Genomic DNA, 21509 nt, shown 5'->3' on the forward strand with positions numbered 1-21509 from the left:
TGCAGAGTTTATGCCGATCACCAACGGCAAACTCTACATTTCGGAGAAGATGGGAGCCGTCCTTCTTGATGACATTCAGCTCTGGCCAAGCTTCAATGCTTACCGAGACTACTTCATCCGTCTGAAGCAGGAGCCAGCGTCGAAGGAAGAAACGTAACCCAAGGAGGTCATGGTATTTGACCATGACAAGGCACAGGCTCTCTTGTCGAGCAGCCTAAAGAAGGTGGGCTACACAAATTCTAAGGTGTCTGCCCTGAGCAAGAAACGTCCTACCTTTCTTGCTCCAGCTTCAATAGCCTTTCCCTTTACATTGAAGGCTTTTAAAGTCATCCTACCAGCTGACCCGCCAACCTGCTAGCGCTACCTTCGCGCGCGCTTGCCGACATTCTTACGCGCGCGAGTGCCGACGATCTTCCGCGCGCGGGTACCGATGGTCTCCTGCAAGCACGCTCGCCGACATTCTTACGCACGCGAGCGCCGACGATCTTACGTGTGCGGGTACCGATGGTCTCCCGCGTGCGCGCCAATAGTATTGCATGCGCGCGCCAATAGTCTTCCGCGCGCGCCGACAGTCTCGCGTGCACACCGACGATCTTCCGCGTGCGGGCACCGATTGTCTCCCGCCCCCGCGTTAGCGCCAATGCTCTTGCGCGCGCGCCGACGATTTTCCGCTCGCGGGCGCCGCTGGTCTCCCGCGCGTGCCGATGATTTTCTAAGCGCGCAAGTGCCAATGCTCTTGTGCGCCAACAGTCTACCGCGCACTGACGGCCTTAAGCGCGGGCACGCCCCGACGGCCTTCGCGCATGTGCGATCCAATAATCTTGAGTGCGCGCACACAGCCTTCCGCGCGCCGACGGTCTTCTACGTGCGGACACCGATGGTCTTCCGCACGCACACGCCAACAGTCTCCACGTAGTACTCTCACACACGCGCCAATGCTCCCACTCTTGCGCAACCAGTCACACGTTTCGATGCATTCTAAGGAGAATGCACAAAACTACACAGTGCCTTACTGCGCGCCAGCGCTCTTCCTCACTTTCTTGCGCCCTCCTGTGCAGTTACGGTCCCGGATCCATGCGCCAGCTCTTGCCAAAGAGTCAAGCTCGCAGATCCAATGCACCAGCTCTTGCCTAAGAACCAGCGCTTGCCTGCTCTCCAGGCAGATATTAAGCACCAGCATCATCCTGTGTGCCATCGCTCCAGACTCACCTACACACTCGCGCAATTGTCAGTAAAAAGGAATGAGACTTTTTGGACAGGTCACCATTGCCCCATTCCTCCCCGCAAACATGTAAATATTGCCACCGGGAAAAGAGGAATAAGGCTCCATAGAAGGATTCAAGATCCCGAAGATTCTATCCTACAAGGGAATCGAAACTGGAAATCCTTGGTCCCTGTCTCTTCTGAAGTTTCTTTTTTCCTTGACAGACCACCGGCAGCAAACAGGAAAGCATCAACAGACTGATCTCTAGATCACTGTTTGTTGATGGCTACTTCACAGTTTACTGATTGCTAGGTCACCGATCACCAGATCGCCAATTGCCAGCTCAATGCTGATCTTTGACCTCTAGTCCCTCCAATGACTAATGATCTCCAATTGCTAGCATTTCCAATCACCGATTGCTGGTCAATAACCAGTCATCAGCTTGCTGATCACTAGATCACCAATGGGCAGCTCATCTTTCTTCGATCATTGAACTCAGCTCGCTGATCTCTGACCAGCCCATCTTCAGCTTGCTCATCTCTGACCGAACAGGGGGGGGACCATAATCAGCTTGCTGATCTCAAACTCACCATCGGCTCACAGACCACTGATTCATCGGTCATCGGTTATTTGCCAGCAGTTCGTGACTCGAACTTACTAGTCAACCGCTTCCTGTAGTTCTTAGATCAGAAGTTATACAACATACTTCTCGCTACTGGCCGTTTGCCATCACACTAAAGTGATCGGTAAACGTTCGACAACCCTCATCAACGGCTTGCCAACAGGGAACTACTTCCGAGCACTCTCCAACTGCACAGTAACCACGATACCCAACGGTTAACCATTGATTAACATTCGCCAGATTGATTCTATTCTAAAGAATAGCATCAATCCCATCAGGGCGCGTGGTAAGGCTAAGCGTGGCCTTCCTTTTAAAGAAATTCTCTCTCAGAGAAGAATTCTTACACTAGGTATCGCGCCTAATCTTTTACGACACGAGTCAAGACTCCAGCGTCGACAATCTTCCATGCAAAAGGATCTCCAAGGAACTGTCCCTTTGGGTCGATGTCCACACCATGTTGGAGTTCGATCAGGGGCTAAGACATCAGGTCTTCATTTGCACACTGGACCTAAAGGACACTTACTCCCAGGTCCAAACCATCCATCTAGGAAGGTTGGATGATTCAGTCTAGACAAATAAGAAACACCAGTTCAAGGCACTGTGCTTCGGTCTTTCCACTACACCCATCCTGGTCTCACAGGATCGGCTTCTGTCTCCGCTCTCTCAGGACGACTGACTGACCTTAGCAGACTCAGTGGCAACCTTGCATTAACACTGGAACTTCTGAAGTCTTTTAACCAAGATCCAGTGATCAAGGTAAACCTACGGAAATCTTCTCTACTTCCCTCCCAGGAGACTGGTGTATCTGGGAATGATTTTAAACACCAATCTCCACAAAAACCTTCTCGAAACGAGAACGACTTCCATTCCAGGAGACTTGAGTTGTAAAAAGAAGAAAGGAGGGACCATAATGCTGCACCACACGACCTCAGCTCTCTGGACAGAGCCCGAAGGTACCTTCATTTAAATCTCTTAAGAGATGAAGGCCAACTTTCCGGTCCTTCAGCAGCCTCATCGGTTCCTAACAGACCACTCAGTGATGTGATGGACGACACACCACACACCACATAAAGACTCACATCGACAAGCAAGTAGGAACTGGCTTGTAGCCTCTTCCCATCTAATAGTATAAACACTAAGATGGGCCAAAGTCCATTCGGTACCACTATCAGCCCGCTTCATTCCAGACTGGAAGAACGTGCTCGCCGACAATCTGTGCACAGCATCTCAGATAAGGTATACCGAATGGACTTTGGATCGCCATGTAGCCAACAAAGTCCCGACTTTATGAGGTCCTCCAACTAGGGGGACTGTTCGCAACGCTCCTGAATCTCAGGCTACCATTGCTCACCAGACCTAGACCCCAAGGCGCTCAGGCAACAACGGTGGGTACAATAGTGACGTTTACGTCTCGTCCCTGTTTTATCTGGAGAAGGGCACTCAACAAGGCTAAAACATCGGTCAACCTCTCAAGGACTCTCCTAGCTCCGCTATGGCATTATGCAGAATGGTCTCCAAACCTTTTGCAGCTCCTCATAGAGCCTCCAAGAGAACCCTCTCCACATAACAGACAACCCACTTCGACACCTACCACAAGCTATAGCTTTGCTATGATTGTACGCCTGAAGACTACCCAATACCTTTTTGCAAAAAGGTTGTCTAGATATCTGAGGAATTCCTCAGCATCAGTCTACGAGGCAGTATCACGTCTTGTGTGGTTGGCGTCATGTGAAAGTGTCTCTCCACTCGATACCGCGATTCCAGCAATAGCGGAATCCTCGAGTATATGCAAGAGGAAAAGACCCCCTATTTAGTTTCGACAGGTAAAGTTGATCACTCAACCTTGATCCTTCACCTTCAAACTGAAAGAAAGGGACACCCTCTCATCGATAGACTTTTCCTAAACTCATACGGACTTACAACTTGCCTTTCCCCAGTCGGAATTGAGACCTTCCTCTCAGGACATGGTTCAAATCTCCGATCCCTAAAGGGACCTCCTTGTGTTCCACTTCACCAGGCAGAAAATTTTCTCCTGATTTAAGAACACAATGTTCCTACACACTCGGACAGCAACCATACGAGTCAAGGAACTTCATGGTCTCTCTTTCGACATTGCCCATTATTGAGAAGGGCGAAAGACAATGTTCAGTTTCGTCCCTGAGTATGTCACCAGACACAGTCTCCAGAGGTGACGGACCTTACACAAGTCTCAACTAGGTAACGGACAATCCAGATCATCCGTTACTGTACCCAGGGTAAGGTATGAGACTTTACCTAAAGAAAATGGCAACAGCCTGCCCGGATCCCTCCTCTTGTCAGCACTGGGAGAGACTAGAGGAGGATCACTGAAACATTATCTCGACATGACGACTCACAGTGTCAGGGGCATAACTATGCCCCTGGTCCTTCTTAGCAGATTACTCTGTGATGCAGGTTTTACAAGAAAGGATTTGAATGCTCCAGGTGACTTTCACAGCCTTTCTCCTGCAAACGTGACCCACAGGAACTCGATACAATCTCTATCGGTCCGGTGGTGGCTGCACAACAGCTGGTTGTATACCTCAAGCTCCTTATTGGACAAGTAGCAGAAGGTTGAGGGTACTGTTACCCAGTTTTAGTCTGCGTGAATGAAAAGATTTGACTTGCTCTTATTCTTTTCTTCATCCTACCCTCTCGTGGGGAAAGCAGCATCCTGGGTTCTCTGCATAAGCTGACCTCAAACCACTGCAGGTAAACCATGCTCCCTTGTGTACCTAGTATTAAGCTAATACTGTACTGTTGCGTCCCCATACCCTGGCGAGGTGGTATTGGGAAGTCTTGGTTACATCAGGTTTTTCCTACATAGACTCGGAATAACTTTACCTAGACAGTCACACTTCTACACGTCTCAACACACAGCTTGCGTAGGCTGCGGACCTTGCGTAGCAAGGTTTAGTGAGGGCAGGGACTCCTTATTTTTGAGTACTAACATACCCAGATAAGGAGACCCCGGGCAAAGCCAAAAGCCAGATTGGCAGGGACGTCCACCCTTCCTAATGGGTGAGTCACCCCTAATAAATAGCGTGGTTTGTAATTCAGTTACGGAACAAATGACAAATTCGTAGATAATTTGTATTTTTCCTAAAAATACAAACCTTAGCTATTTATACAAACTTGCCCGCCATCCCTATCCCCCTTGAAGTCCTACCTCCAAGCAAAGTGACTAAATCACAGGTGTGTGAATGGGAGTGATAGCAAGCTACCCCCCCCCCCTCCCAGCGGTGTGGGTAGTTAACCCTCGCTAAATTTTAATGGCTCGTCATTTCAGCTCTGCCGAAACTATAACCCCTAATAAATAGCTAAGGTTTGTTTAGTTAGGAAAAATACAAATTATCTATGAATTTGTCATATTTTGCTAATTTTTAATAGAGCATGTTTGAGATATGGTTGAAGTAATTTCATGATTTTTATTCATGTTTCATTTATGACATTGTTTTTCTTTATGGGGGTGGGTGGGATAAACAACATACAGTATTATACAGTACTAAAATTCATTAGTTTTGGAAATAAACTTCAATTTTCATGTCTTCAAAAACTATTGTGATTTGTTTCATACTAAGCTTTGATTGTTGCAGTTGACATTTACTAATAGGCCTAGTACTGCAGCATATTTCAACCAAGCCCCATGCATTAGAGACCCAGCATAATGCCCTCTTTGATTTGAGAGTCAAATATGTGGATCCAAAGGCTTTAATTATCATTTGCCCACAGAATAGTTTTTCCACTGCTGGACTTTTATTCTCTCAGTTTACTTAAATGTATTTTTCCATATCTTTATTCTTCCACTATTTATCTAGTCTTAATGCATAGCCTATTTCCATCATTCCTTCAGTCTTGATGTGTAGTCTATATTATTTTTTTTTTTTTTTTCAGATTGGCCTCTCCAGAGAGGCCTAGAGCACCTGTACCAGATCTTCACATTCCCCTTGGTGGTTCAGCCGTTGTGCCAGCAGAATCTCCGCTTGCCAGTCCTGGCGACTCACAGGGATCTTCGCCTTTGGTAGAACGCCGACCAATGCCACTGTTTATACCAGAAGTAGAGGAAATCCGAATTTCTCCCGTAGTTAGTCGCAAAGGCTACCTCAACGTTTTGGATGATCGCACTAACTCATGGATTAAAAGATGGGTTGTAAGTACTACTCTGTGTGATGTAATTATTGAAGCTTCCAAAGGGAAGTACTTATTAATTTGTGTAGTATAATTCCAGCTTTCAAGGTAGATAGGGATAGATCGTTATATGCAATACAGGTACTGTACAATATAGATAGTTTTTTCAAGTCACAAGTGAATGCTTTGAAATATATATGTAAATGATTTTTTTTTTTTCATAAAATTCTTATTTTCTATTTTTTTTCCCATAAAACTTCTTATTTCTATACTCACAAAGCATTCATATTGCTTCTTCTCCAGAAGCTCAGTTTAATTGAACTTCACCCATATAATTTAGAAATTTCAAAATTTTCCCATCTTATTTTCCTTCAATAAACCTTCAATAAACACATGCCCCTATTTAAGGAAGGAACATTCTATCTGTAAGCAGCAAATGACGGATGAGTCTGTGTATCTTCAGTTTTGAAGTTGAAATTATCCCTTTTATTTTGACACCATGAGGCAGTGGTGAGGAGGGTGGGCATGTATATGAACATCAGAAGTGTATAGAAATTAGAAATTTTATTATTAAAACTTTGTTTACAGTATTTCTATGAACCTCTCCGATGTTCATATTGCTGATGCCTACACTTTACTGTAGGTGGGATGTCAGTGGAAAAGAGAGGATAAATTTAGTTAAAAGCATTATACTGTACCATAGTTTAGATTTTCTAATCTGGTAGACATTACTTTTAACAAACCATCTCAAAATATGTCTTGAAATATGGACTCCAATTTGTTTTACTAAAACTATTTAAAATACCAGCTGGTAGCTTGTTTGTAAATGGTATTTCTTGATCTAAATGATAATTTTGATTGATAACAAATCAATTATTAAATTAAAACCTCATTTAATGGAAGATAAGGTAGTTAAAAGTCAACTCAATTAAAAATTAGTAGACCATAGGTTTGCAGCTAATATGGGGTCTAGCTCCTAGCAATCTTCATAAGTGAACCATAATTCTTTAAAAAGATGTTTAGCAAAATTCAACTTGGTATAGCATTTAACTGTTGCTAAAACTCTTTCCAAAGAAAAGATTTCTACAATATTTAGGGAAGTAGTTGCCCTACACATATGTACATTCCCTTCTCAAGCCTTCTATTAGATTTACTATGTCTAATTCTTTGTGAGGTACTCTGACTAAATTGCCAATTATGAATGATATTATATTCAAGTAATAAACTATTATGGAACAATGAATAGCAGACACTACACTAGCTGTTACAAGCCTCCTGAGGGAGAGGTCAGATACAAATGCAATATCACTAAACATAAATAACCAGTGAAGGGTTTTGCTGCATATTTATTATTCTATGAGTGTGCTTTGTCAACTCTTGACTAGTGGCCTTTGGAGCTGCTCATGGCACAGTGTTTCTGAAGTGTGCCAAGCTTGGGATTGATGTAGACCAATATTTATTTGATTCACAATGGTAGGCTCTGTCCATGTGACCAAACATTGTTTCTCATCGAACAAAGTTCGGTTAAGGTCTTTATGCTGCGTACAAACGATGACAGTTGAACAGTGAGAGCCTGGTGATGACAACAAGAGTGATTGACGTAAGAGTACAGTTTAATGAAAAAATGGAGTCGTACGCCCAAAAATAAAATTCTCTTGTGTATTGTTATTGTTGTGTGTGCTAGAAAAAAAGAAAAGAAGAAAGAAATTTGGTGCAAAGAGTGGTTGCAAAGGCAACAAAATTTGGTAAGTTATGTTACATTACTATGGGAATTATAATGTGAATTAGAACTAGATTTCATAAACTCCATGAGAACGGATCCAAATACATTTTACAATCTCAAAACTGGAACCTACAATCACCAAACAGGATACTAATTTGAGATAATTTTTTGTGCTGAAACCCTATTACAGGCAACATTACTTCATCTGTCAACAGGATGCAACTACAGTACACAGAATTTCAATACACAATACAATAAGGATATCCAAGCAGAGTTTTTGTAAAATTTTACCTTAAACTTGCAGAGATCTATGAAGTCCTAAGAAAAGATATTTCTTCAACTTGCTAATTTGCTGCATTTCACGTTTATGTTAACTGCGGAGAAGTGCTAGTTTTCGCTTTCCTTCCTCTACAGTAACATAATTATATCAAGGTCCTAAGTTAGTTTAGAAATTGCCGCAATTCTTTCATCACAATCTCTCTAAACATCAGCCCTGACATCCAAAGGCTGAAGGGGTGTTATTTACACAACTATCAAGTTTAAAGTTGCCCCTTGAAACTAATAAAACTTTGAATTTTTTTAATTTTAAAGTAGGGAATAGAGAAATAGTGTATCATTGGCATTTGTGAAAAAGTAACTTTGTACTTCAGGCAATGACATCTCCCCAGTCTTAACTAGCAACAAGCAGATCTCTCGTTACTTCGATAATCATATGAAAAACCTATACATACCTTTGCTCCTTGCTTCTACGCTTCTGACGTCGCTTTAAACAAAGTTCGTCGAACAAAGCTTGTAGCGGGGACAGAGCCTTAGGCAGTATGAAGGAAGGGTTAGGCTTGGCCTGGCTGATTACTGCTTGCTGTTTTGCACGACTTACGATCTGCCCCCTATTTCCCGTACCTTATCTGTTGACTTTATTTCCCCTGCCCATTCCATTCCCTTTATTTCTCACACCCATGTATTGCCTTTATTTACAATACCCTTTCATATACAGTACTAAATTCACTGTAACTCACCCTTGACATTTACCATGACTTGGCAGGACTGTGTTACTTTAGTCTGTCTGAGTAATTCTTCTTGCCTGAAATGTATCTGGCACATCTAATTGGTTGTGTTGCACAGTCTTTGGGATGTAACAAGCTGCATGATCCACTCTTCTCGGTAATCAACTGACAAGGCTACCTTTCAAGTTGCAATGACCACGCACAATGGTGGTCCCTGCCAGTAAAATAGTAAATCCACAAAAAAGGTGCTTTTAAATTTGAGTAAACCTTCCATATTCCTATTTGGCTTGAGGGGTTTTACTCCTTTTTGAGGGTAACTTTTTTTTAGTACATTTTTTAGTACAGCCCTCCCTCTTCATCTGCAGATTTGTTATCTCAGAGTTTACTTGTGATCAATCAAATGGTACTGTTGTCAAAAATTCACTGTGGAACTTTGGGGTGACACACTGGTTATAATCTCAATGTCTCACCTCTGCGACCCAGCAGCTTGGAAAATATTTTCATGGACTTATGGGACAACCTAGAGGTTTATGCCTCCCTCATTTAGTTTAATTTGGGCATTTTACAACTCTGTCTCTCTATGTCTAATGATATCTCTTTAGTCACAAAAGAAATGGTTTACAGAAATTCTTTAGACTCATGGATGTCACGGAGTCTTCCATAGTTGAACCGGCTTCTGTATCAACCCCACTATAACTGATTTTACAGTAACTGGAACATGTTTCTACCTACATGTGTGAAAGTTATCTAGGAAAGCCCTAGAGGTTGAAGTTTTCCATAAGAAGCAGTCAAAGCTATCTCCAAGTCCTGAAGAATCACAACTCTTATCATCTGCCAAAAAAAGTGGAACTGGTTCTGTACTTTGTACAGTGAGAGGGGTATCATTCCAAGTTGCTTTGGTAGAATTTAAAAGATTTTGTGGTAGAATTTAAAAGGTTATGTCAACATTTTGAGTATGATGTTATCCCAAAGACAATTAGACCTCATAGGTAAAATCTTTTAGTTTCAGTCTTCCTATAAATCTTTACATCAAGCAATTGGGCTTCTCTTAAGGACCTTCTAAAACAGCTTTTTCATTATCTAGATGTTTTTCATTATCAAGAAGCTAGGTTGCTAGCTACAGGGATTCATGAGTGCATGGTTAGGGCTACCAGCTGCCATTAATCATCTTATTTCTTTTTACAAAAGCCCTCTGTACCTGGTATTTTATCCACCTCAACATATACTATATATTTTAGATGATAGCTTTTTGGGTTCAAACCATGTCGTCCTGATGGAAGGTTCCTACTGGTAGCTTTCTAAGGGATATTTGGCTACAGTGATATTCCCAGAGAATTAACCTTTAGGTCTCCAGAATTATAACTCCTGGCGCGAATATCCTTAAAATTTGTCTTAAGTATATTAGCAATCTTCACCCCGAATAGCATTTTCGTTTTGAGGGGGAAAAGTGGTGAAAATAGAAGGAGAGCCGTTATCAAGGTTACCCTTCCTCCCGTACTATTACGAGTATCCAGATGGCGCTGTATCCAAAATGGCGCTTACTCCTATTTTTGTAGCGAATTCGCACGGTGGTTTTCCCTGTTGCTCTAACGTTTGTGTTCGATTATCTGAGGATTATTCATGCAATCTCCAACTTCTTCTGCCTCTGGAAAGTGAGTATTTATTCTTTACAGTGTATAATTTTTAGCTCCTGCTTCACAGAGAAACTAGAATAATTTTAAGTGTTCGGAGCTTAGCCGATCACCGGAGGCCCCATGGGCGCTGTCGTTCATGACGCATGTGTTATTTAGTTAGCTGAACGACACTCCCGGTTGTAATAGCATGCATAATTATGAAGCTATTCAATTAAGATTATACTAGGAAGTTATATATTATGTCGATCGTATTCTTTAGAGTTTCGGCGATTTAGGTAACCGAACCTCGCCCCACGCTAGACTTCCTAGCCTACGAGCTTCAGTTTACTTTCTTACATGATATAGAACAACATTCCTAGTTGTAATAGCATTAATAAATTATGAAGCTATTTTGGCACAATTATACTTGTAAAGATGTACATAATTTTGTCTATATTTCCTCTTCCTTATATCGATCGTATACGTTAGAATTTCGGCGATTTAGGTAACCGAATCTCACCTTGCGCTAGGCTACCTAGCCTATGCGCTTTAGTATACTTTCATACATGTTCCCAGTTTACCCTCGTATATCATTTTATCAATTCATGCGGAGATAGATATCTCCTAGAATTATTATATAATTCGATACTCGTCTCCTGTGGAGATTTAAGGGTAATCCTTCCTTCCCTCTGAGTGCTGCCATAAGCGACAACCCTATCTTGGTCCTGCCACAGAGTAGACACTCCGGCTTGACTAGGCTAGTGTTTTCTGTCTTTTACCCTTGCCGGCGGATGGCCGGCTTTGATTTTTCGACAGAATCTCAGAGTATTTAGTCTTTTGCCGGCGGCCGAGCAGCAGGGTGAGCAGTCACTCCCTTGCCGGCTTTCAGCTGCCGGCATAGGAGGCTATGCCTCCCTAGGCTGCACTTGAAGTGGTTGTATGATGCCGCTACCTTCTCCCCTGCGGTCTAGAAGACTAGTCCTGTTTTCGGCAGACCCTAGGCTGAAGAATAGATATTCTTCTGCCACCATGGATGGTGCCGATACTGAAACAAAGTTTCTCCCCTGTTGGGAGGTGGCGGCAATTCTGCTGCCTCCTACTAACACTGTTTCGGTAGACCCTAGGCTGAAGAATAGATATTCTTCTGCCGCCTTGAATGGCGCAGATACTGAAACAGAGTTTCTCCCTTGAGTGGTAGTGGCGGCAACCTTGCCGTCTTCTTCCACACTTAATACAGGACCCTTTCCCTGCCCCGGTCTGTCCTTTAGCGATGGCCTAGCCGTTCCAACCCTGTGGCCGTCGTCCCACAATCTCACCGCTTGCCGGGTAGGTTGTGGTGCCGGCCGGCCTCCTACATAAGCAGCTGTATAGTCACTCAGTCTTTCCCTTATGTACGCAAGGTTCTGGGAAAGGTTGTGCCGGCTGTGACGGCTGCCGGTGGGAGACCCCTTTCTGTCGAGTGTTCTTCAGTCCTCTCTTGGACTGCCATCCACATCCCCGGAGCCGGCAGTGACCAGCAACAGTTTTTGTGGTTGGTTGGAAGCCTGAATGATACATTTTCCCCTTCCATTTGAACCCTCATTCTGGAGGAAGGCAGTAAGATTAAGTACTTACACCCTTATTATTGTTAACAAACATTTAATAAGGTAGCCCTTCACTCCATGCTTTCTCTCTCTCTGTGAGCTAGTGCCGCCGGGTACTAACCTAGCCGACGAAAGCCGGCTGGGCCGGTCCTGCCAGGTACTAATGTTGCCGACTGGGCTGGTGCCGCCAGGTACTAACCCAGCCGGCGAGAGGCCAGCTGGATCGTGCCGCCAGGTGCTAGCCTAGCCGGCATGTTACAGTATATGATTATACAGTAGCCAGTATATTTGCAGTATAGGTCATACTGCAGACAGAAAACTATAGTATATATATTATTCAGTAGTTATTTTCCAACATACCCTATGTACCCTTGCACAGTCTATTGTTGAGACTAATCATATATAGAAAGAAAAGATTTCTTTCAATACACTGATAGCTAATCAGTTAACAATATACCCCAATATTAAAGACCTTAAGAAGGGTCAGTGTTAAGATACACTTATCTACCCCTAGGGGTTAGAACCCTTCCCTTGGGTTTCCTGAATAGGAAGACTCTAGGGCTTTAATTTTGGGGGAGGTCACAGCAATTGGCTGGACATGAAACACACGTATGTGTCTTTCCTAGTTCCTTTCTAGCTTGACTATCCTAAGCTATAATGGTTAAAATATTAATACTGTAGTAATATTTTACATATTTGTGTATCAGGCGAGATAAACTACCGCATACTCATTTAAATTTCCTCTCTTTACAGGGGGGCCCTAGTGAAGTGCGAAGTCATCTTCTGCAACGTCAGGAGTAAGGACTTTTGCGGCCACAAAGGGTGCAGGGCTCATGCCCCCTGCACCACCACTAAAGAAGCTCTACGGTACTGGAACCCCCAAGGCTGCAACATATGCCGGGCCTTGGTTATCGAAGCTTTTGACGACCCCAAGTCAGCGGAGTCAAGGGATGCAGCACGAGAAAAGCTGCGTAGATGGGTACGTGGGTTCAAGAAGAACTCGACGGGACCGTACCTTCCTAACGAAAGGATGCGCAACTTGCTGTTCCCTAAAGCGGGTATTGAAGGTGTCATACCCCAGACACAACCTGAGATATCATGCGTCCAGATTGCCATCGAAACGGAAGTCAGTGATGCATTACAAGGCATGGACATCCATCAAGAGGAGAGGATGTCTGAAGTGTCCTCGGACACTGAGAAGGATCTTCTCAAGGAATGTCATGAAGAGGAGTCTACATTGACTCCTGAAGAAGATGATGAAGTTGATTCGGAGTCCTTTCTGTCGGTGCTGGCTCAGGAGTCGTTACCCTCAACATCTTCCGCCCCTCCATCAGATGACATGAGACAGGCGCTGGCCAATAAATCTTACAGTGCTGAAGGAGAGCATTCGCAAACAAGGCGAAGAAAGGGAAGCAAAACTTGAAAGAGAAATCGCTCGACTCTCCGCCTCCCGTGGGTCTCACAAGAGACTCAGAGTTCAAGACCTCCCAACCTGCTCCGAAACTAATCCCTGGAGATATGCGGAGTACATGCCGATCACCAACGGCAAACTCTTTATTTCGAAGTTGGGAGCCGTCCCTATTGATGACATTCAGTTCTGGCCCAGCTTCAATGCTTACCCAGACTGCTTCATTCGTCTGAAGCTGGAACCAGTATTGAAGGAAGAGACGGAACCCAAGGAGGTCATAGTATTCGACCATGACATGGCACAGGCTCTTTTGTCAAGCAGCCTGAAGCAGGTGGGCTACACTAATTCTAAGGTGTCTGCCCTCAGCAAGAAATATCCTACCTTTCTTGCTCCAGCTTCAATAGCCTTCCCCTTTACATCGAAGGCTCTTAAAGCCATTGTCAAGGCAATAGAGGCAGGCAAACCTTGTCCTGCACCGGATGAGTGTAGACCTTTGTCGTTAGCCCTGCCTATGGAGGATAAGGATTGGAAGGAAGTCCACCTTATCTTCTCGGTTGGGAAGTTGGAGGCAGATATCGCTGGACGTCAGTTCAACGAGAATCTCCCAAAGCTGTCAGACTTTCTCTTGCGTAGGGAGCAAGAAACGAAAGAAAGACTAGCAGCATCTCTATCCCTACAGAATTGTTTGGAGATGACCGAAGTCCTAAAGAGCACCCCAGATATGAACATGGTCATGGCCCCGATGCACAAGGCCACCTTGGTGAAGAACCTGTACGGCTTTATTAAAGCCAGAGGGGCATGTAGAGAGTTCGTGTTTGCTTCAGCTGCTGTAAAACACAAACCCAGGAAGCTGATAGCTACCAATATCTGGGGTAAGGACCTCTTCCCAAATGAAGTGGTCAAGAAGGTAGTTGACAAAGCTGCCACGGAGAATAGAAACCTTCTCCAGAAGTGGGGCATGTCATCTAAAAGGAAGTCTTTTCCAGATGAGGGTCCCCAGCCTAAGAAGAAGACTAAGAGACCTAGATTACCCTCTCGGCCTGCCAAACAACAACATCCCACAGTCACCATGACCGCGGTGCCCCAAGTGGTTGCTCAACCGCAAACCACTTACCAGATGGTACCTCAGCAGCTGGTTGCCCAGTCACCAGCATTTAACCCTACATTTGAGAGGCAGACCACTACCTTTCGTCCCAAAGGTAGAGGCTCTAGACGGGGCTCCTCAAAACACCCCTCACAAGGTAAGGGAGGACGCGGTCAGGGAGGTAAATCCTCCGGAAAACAGAAGCAATGAGATGCTTCAGGTAGGAGGGAGGCTCCAACAATTTCAGGATCGTTGGACCTTCAATCCTTGGGCCCACAGCCTAATCAAGAACGGACTTGGATGAAGCTGGAGCGAGGCTCCACTATCATTTCCTCAATTCTTCCAACACTCCACCCCCTTACTGGAAGAACATACCCTAGAACTATTGAGCAAATGGGTAATAAGGAGGGCAAAGTCCATTAAATTCTAGGGAAGGCTGTTTTGTGTTCCCAAGAAAGACTCAGACAAACTCAGTCATTCTGGACTTGTCGCCACTCAACAAGTTCATCGAGAACAACAAGTTCAGGATGTTAACCCTTTAACACACAAGGACCCTGTTGCCAAAAGGGGAGTACACAGTCTCGATAGACCTGGCAGATGCTTACTGGCATATTCCAGCAACTGCCCCCTCTCCTCCTACCTAGGATTCAGGCTACAGAAGAAGTACGTCTTCAGAGCCATACCCTTCGGACTAAACATAGCCCCAAGGATCTTCACGAAACTTGCAGACACAGTCGTTCAACAACTACGCCTAGGAGGCGTTCAGGTAGCAGCGTACCTGTACAACTGGCTGGTGTGGGCAGCATCCAGGACGGCTTGTCTGCAAGCATCCAAGAAAGTGATCCAATTCCTGGAACATCTGGGATTCAAGATCAACACCAAGAAGTCTCGACTTTCTCCAGCTCAGGAGTTTCAATGGCAGGGAATCCATTGGAATTTGAAATCACACCGTCTCTCCATTCCCCCAGGGAAGAGGAGAGAAATTGCAGGATCTGTCAAGCGACTACTGAAATCCGACAGGATCTCAAGACGCCAACAGGAAAGAGTACTGGGCTCTCTCCAGTTTGCAGCAGTGACAGACCCAGTGCTAAAAGCACAACTAAAAGATGCGTCAGGAGTCTGGAGAAGATACGCATCAAACGCTCCAAGAGATCAAAGACCAATACCGACCTTACTATGATCACTTCTCAAGCCATGGTTGAAGGCCAAGAACCTAAAGAGGACTGTGACCATCCACACGGATGCCTCGATGGAGGGATGGGGAGGTCACTTCCATCAACGGAAAGTCCAAGGGACTGGGTCTTCTCTATTGAAGACCTTTCACATCAACATTTTGGAGGCCATGGCAGTCCTTTTGACGTTAAAGAAACTGAACCGTCAAGGCTCGAGATCGCCCCCAGATCAACCAAGTGATAGTGGCCATCTTCCGACTGGCGGAAAAGAAGAGATGGCATTTGTCAGCAGTTCACCTTCAAGGGTTCTGCAATGTGAAAGCGGATGCTCTATCCAGGTTCTGGCCGATAGAGTCAGAATGGTCCCTAGACGCAGACTCATTCTCCTTCATCTTGCATTAAGTCCCGGAACTGCAGATTGACCTCTTCACGACGAGCAACAACAAGAAACTACCTAGATATGTAGCCCCATACGAGGACCCTCTAGCGGAGGCGACGGACGCCATGCCCCTCGATTGGAACAGATGTAATCGGATTTACCTGTTCCCTCCGACCAATCTCCTAATGAAGGTCCTCAACAGGCTGAGATCCTTTCGGGGAACGGCAGCTGTAGTGGCTCCTAAGTGGCCAAAGAGCAACTGGTTCCCTCTGGTAATGGAACTGAAGCTGAGGCTGGTCCCTCTTCCGGAACCAGCACTATCTCAACAGGTCCAGAAGTCGACTGTCTTCGCTTCATCATAGAGAACACAAAACCTTCATCTCATGATTTTCTCTCCTTAGCGGTAAAGAAAAGATTTGGGAACTCAAAAGGCAGTATAGACTTCTTAGAAGAATACAAGTCTAAGTGAACTAGGAGACAATATGAATCGTCTTGGAAAAAGTGGGTTGCTTTCGTCAAAGCAAAAGGACCAAAAGAAATCTCAATGGACTTTTGTCTGTCCTTTATACATCTTCATAGACAAGGTCTGGCAGCCAACACAATAACTACATGTAAGTCGGCTCTGACTAGACCTCTGCTATACCCCTTCCAAGTAGACCTATCGAATGAAATCTTTAACAAGACCCCTAAGGCATGTGCTAGACTCAGGCCTGCAGCCCTCCGAAGCCCATTTCATGGTCCCTGGACAAGGTCCTACACTATGCTTCAACAGTGAACAATGAAGATTGTTCTCTTAAGGACCTGACTCAAAAAGTCATTTTCCTGTTTGCTATAGCCTCAGGGGCTAGAGTTAGTGAAATAGTGGCCCTATCCAGAGATGAGGGCCATATTCAGTTCACAGAAGTGGGAGAACTGAATCTTTTTCCTGATCCAACCTTTCTTGCTAAGAACGAGCTACTCACTATGAGATGGGGTCCCTGGAGAATCTGCCCTCTGAAGGAAGATGTCTCGCTGTGTCCAGTGGAATGTCTAAAGGTCTATTTTCGAAGAACTTCAGACTTCATGGGAGGACAGCTCTTTAAAAGAGAAACTTCAGGATCAAACTTATCCCTAAAACAACTGAGGGCGAAGCTCACCTACTTTATTCGCAGAGCGGATTCTGACAGTACACCCGCAGGTCATGATCCAAGGAAAATTGCTTCATCACTGAACTTCTTTCAGTTTATAGATTTTGAGCATCTTCGCTCGTACACTGGATGGAAATCATCCAGAGTCTTCTATAAACATTATGCAAAACAAGTGCATGAGCTGAAGCATTTTGTGGTGGTGGCAGGTAGTGTGTTGAAACCTGTCGTCTAGTACTGCGATGAACAGAACAGTGAACTGAGTGGGACTCTCAATTATCAGGTAAAGGTGTTGACACTTTCCAGTGCAATACTTGTTAAGTGAGTGTCACCATGGTGACACTTAAGACTGTTCAAATTATTTCAGGTGGAGAACTATACAGATAACACCCGTGCCGTGTGTACTTTACACAGTGTTGATAATATCCAACATTACAGAAAACTAGAAAATTTTATTAAATTTTCAAATTCACATGTGGCACTAATGATTTCTTCCCTTTCTGGTGGAAACAATATTTTTCTGTATTATGTTGCTGATTGTATAATTCTCATTACATATATTACACATGTTACATTATGTTTGATCATTTATTGTAAATAAATGTATATCAATGTGTAATTGTGTCTTATTTCGCCCTACAATTGATAGAAATAAAGTATAAGCCAGAGTTTTCTTAACTAGGTACCTTTAGTAAATCTTCATATGATTGTATGGTGGGACAATATATATAGCTGATACTTTTGCTCCTACACGAGATACAAACTGTGAGACTTTTGTATATCTAGTTGATGCTATGTTCCAATACATTATACAAACCTCGAGACTTCTCGTATATCTAGCTGATGCTATGTTCCAACACAAATATACAAACTGTGAGACTCTTGTATATTTAGTTGATGTTGTATTCCAACACAATATACAAATCGTGACTCTTGTATATATAGTTGATGCTATGTTCGTTCATACAATATATGCAAACCTTGAGACCCCTTTCCTACTGTCTAGTATGACCCTCCCCTACAGGGGGAGGAAGCAACAAACATCATCTATGATTAGTAGTAATGACGTATAACGGTAACATCAGATGTCTCAATGGTCTGGATGACCATAGGAAAATTTGTCCCAAGGTTAAGGCACCTATAAAATCCACAGATACAGTACTTTCTAGTAATTCTCTGGTAAACTTCCATTGGAACGACATGGCTTGAGCCCAAAAAACGGATTTTGAGCGAAACGAAAAATCTATTTTTGGGTGAGATAGCCATGTCGTCCTGATGGACACGCCCTCCTTTTCTATAGAAAAGGCCTTGGCAGGATCCCTCCCGAAAATACTATATCTGTAGCACTATGCTCAATGCTACAAGGAATAAGCGCCATCTTGGATACAGCGCCATCTGGATACTCGTAATAGTACGGGAGGAAGGGTAACCTTGATAACGGCTCCTCGTCTATTTTCGCCACTTTTCCCCCTCGAAACGAAAACGCTATTCGGGGTGAAGATTGCTATGCGTCGTATCAAGATATATGTTCCCTGATATTGTGCGATATCCTTAAGTGAAATTTTAAGGATATTCGCGCCAGGAGTTAGAATTCTGGAGACCTTGAAGGTTAATTCTCTGGGAATATTATTGTAGCCAAATATCCCTTAGAAAGCTACCAATAGGAACCTTCCATCAGGCCGACATGGCTATCTCACCCAAAAATAGATTTTTTGTTTTGTGTGAAGAAAGGGGAAGTTTGTCACAGTAGAAGGGTCACAATTCCTTTAGACATTTTCAAGATTATTAATCATAGTATTCTACTGTTTTATTATTAAAAAAATAGAAGGTTATTGCTGTAATTAAATATTTGTATTGAAAGTATACTTTTTATACTGTACCGTTATATAATGTTTATGCAAGATAAAAATATTTTAAGGAGCATTTGTTGCATTTTGGTATGCCTACTAATGTAGCACTGTTGTTTCTTTGATGTCTGAATAGGAAGCTGTAAGCTTATTGTAATTTCATCATTATCTGCTATAATTATCTGTTTCAAGGTTGTGCGTCGGCCGTATGTATTCATTTTCCGAGATGAGCGTGACCCAGTGGAACGAGGCTTGATTAATCTGGCTACTGCTCAAATAGAGTACTCAGAGGACCAACAGGCTATGGTGCGAATACCCAATTCTTTCAGGTATGTTTCTGTAGTTTTTAAAATGCAGATTTGCATTTATCAGAATTTTATCTTCGTTAACCCTCATCAATTATATAAATGTAAATGTGAATGCGCATTAGAAAGAAACTTTCCCTTATGGTTAGCAAAGTTTCTGTTAGCATTCTCAAAGCTTCAATTTATAATTGTGTTAAAAGTGTTTTTTTTTAGTAACATAATGAGAAAGCACTTGTAATATGCATAGAAAAGGTTGAATGTGCAAAACAAAACTAGGATATTTTCATTACGTAAATTAATACTAGTAAGTTGTTAATTTTTGGAGGGTTTACTATCTTTTTATCATACTACAGTAAATAGTTTTATTTAAAATACTTTTCTCTCATTTCATTTACTGTTGAGTTTAATAGCATATCTGAGTTTACCAGAGTTTAATCCATGTTGCCAATGCATGGTAGTTTATAGTTTTTGGGTTTGCGGTGCTTAAGAAAATGTTTTATTTTTCTTCCAATAAGTCGAGTAGTTTTCGTGCAGTTTGGTTCACCTTTTCATAAGCGTGAAAACACCCTCTTGCACTTACTATAAACTTCGGAACTTTAGTTTTATATAAGGTCGTGTTATAACAAAACAATTTTTTCTCTCCAGTTACGGACAGAGCTTTCTCTGATTCCAAACAACTTAAGAGCTATGAACTTTGTTTTTTTCACCTTCAGCTACAGCTTGGTTTTGTCCTTGATCTTTTCTCCAGAGAAAAAAGGGTATAATGTAAAAATATGCTGTATTCTGCTTAACTTTGTTACATAATTTTGGCAGTTGTTTACTACCTGTAATTTATATACAATGATTGAAATACAAGCGAAACAGCAGTTATCAAATTAGATTGTTTATAAAACCTGTTGATATTTTGGGGCTTTTCAGTTTGACTGCCGCAAAAATTATGAAACCAAAATACAATTTTCTAATGCAGTTTTTTTACGCTCTTTCCGAAAATTTAATAATTTTTTTTCAATAAATGAAAAAAAAAATTTATGGCTATTTAAAGGTATTTATTTCCTATGTATTTGTTAAGAATACAAAATCTTTGAAAAACATATTAAAAAAAAAAAGTTATTGCTATTTAAAGGTGTTTATTTCCTTTCAAAACAATTTTCAAAAAAGCATCTTCAGAATTTTGAAGTATTTTGTAGTACCACCTCGAAAGTCTTTATCAAAATGTAAGGCTTTATTTGCAATTTACTCTTAGTTTGTGAAAGGGTGGTTCAGCTAGAAATTGTGATCTGGGAAGGGGCAAGCCCCGGTTAGGGGTTGTGACCTGGGAAGTGGGTCCGGGGGATTGCCCCCCTGCTAGGGGCTGTGACCTGGGAACTTCTAGATTAGGTTAGGTGGGTTATGTACCGTTTTACAAATATCAAGTGTTTAATAATCCTATCTGAGGAAAAAATTAAAATTAAGTTCCCTAACAAATGCATAGGAGATAACCATCTTTAACTGGCCATAACTTTTTTATTTTTTATTTCTCGAAAGAAAGAACTTCATTTTTGGAAAGAACATAAAAAACTGCATTAGAAAAATGTATTTTGGTTTCATAGTTTTTGCGGCAGTGAAGCCGAAAAGATCCAATATTTTTATCATTTTCTTTTACTTTTTAAAGCTGCAAATTATCGATAAAATATTTGTAACTTTGAATTTTTGTTATGTTAATTGAAGCATGGGACAAAATTATTTTATTTGTATCTTTGAAAAATTTTTCTTTGAAGCTTCATATATTGGGGCACTGGTGTACTATAAAATTGTGAATGTTGTGGACGATTAAATATCAAAACCTCATTCTTATGTACTGTAGTTTGTTGAAGGTTGCACCAGAATATTAAAAAAGTTTCATTTTTTTTCAGTGTGGTAACAAAACAGAGAGGCTTCCTTCTACAAACTCTAGGTGACAAGGAAGTTCATGACTGGCTTTATGCAATTAACCCTCTCCTAGCAGGACAAATCAGGTATGTTTTTGTAATTATTTTATGAATGGGTATAATTAAAATATCTACATGGGTTATTAAAACAGTATTGCATGGTATGTAAAACTGATTATCTTAAAGAAAAAAAAAAACCTGTAAAATGTTTACAAACTTTTATAAATAATGAGCATTATTTTGTACTTTTCACTTTAAGACAAGCACCTAAATTGCAATTAAACGCATGGCAGAATCAGACATATTAACAATAATGGTCCCTAATTCTCACTGAGGAAGTATTTAATTTTTGCTTAGGTATTTTTAATTTGTGCCAGGGTTATTCCAT

General features: G+C 42.4%; 1 protein-coding gene across 16 annotated transcripts in view; it reads left to right on the forward strand.

Annotated features, from left to right (window-relative positions):
- The window catches only part of unc-104 (kinesin family member unc-104), a 348954-nt gene that overhangs the window by 304636 nt on the left and 22809 nt on the right, over positions 1–21509 (forward strand). For all 16 annotated transcript variants that reach the window (XM_068361054.1, XM_068361056.1, XM_068361058.1 and 13 more), the window contains 3 exons: positions 5739–5994; positions 19102–19238; positions 21107–21208. In XM_068361054.1, the coding sequence (XP_068217155.1) occupies positions 5739–5994; positions 19102–19238; positions 21107–21208 (495 nt within the window). The remainder of the gene's footprint in view (positions 1–5738; positions 5995–19101; positions 19239–21106; positions 21209–21509) is intronic.

The sequence above is a fragment of the Palaemon carinicauda genome, chromosome 37 (genome assembly GCF_036898095.1).
Source record: "Palaemon carinicauda isolate YSFRI2023 chromosome 37, ASM3689809v2, whole genome shotgun sequence".
NCBI classification, from domain to species: domain Eukaryota; kingdom Metazoa; phylum Arthropoda; class Malacostraca; order Decapoda; family Palaemonidae; genus Palaemon; species Palaemon carinicauda.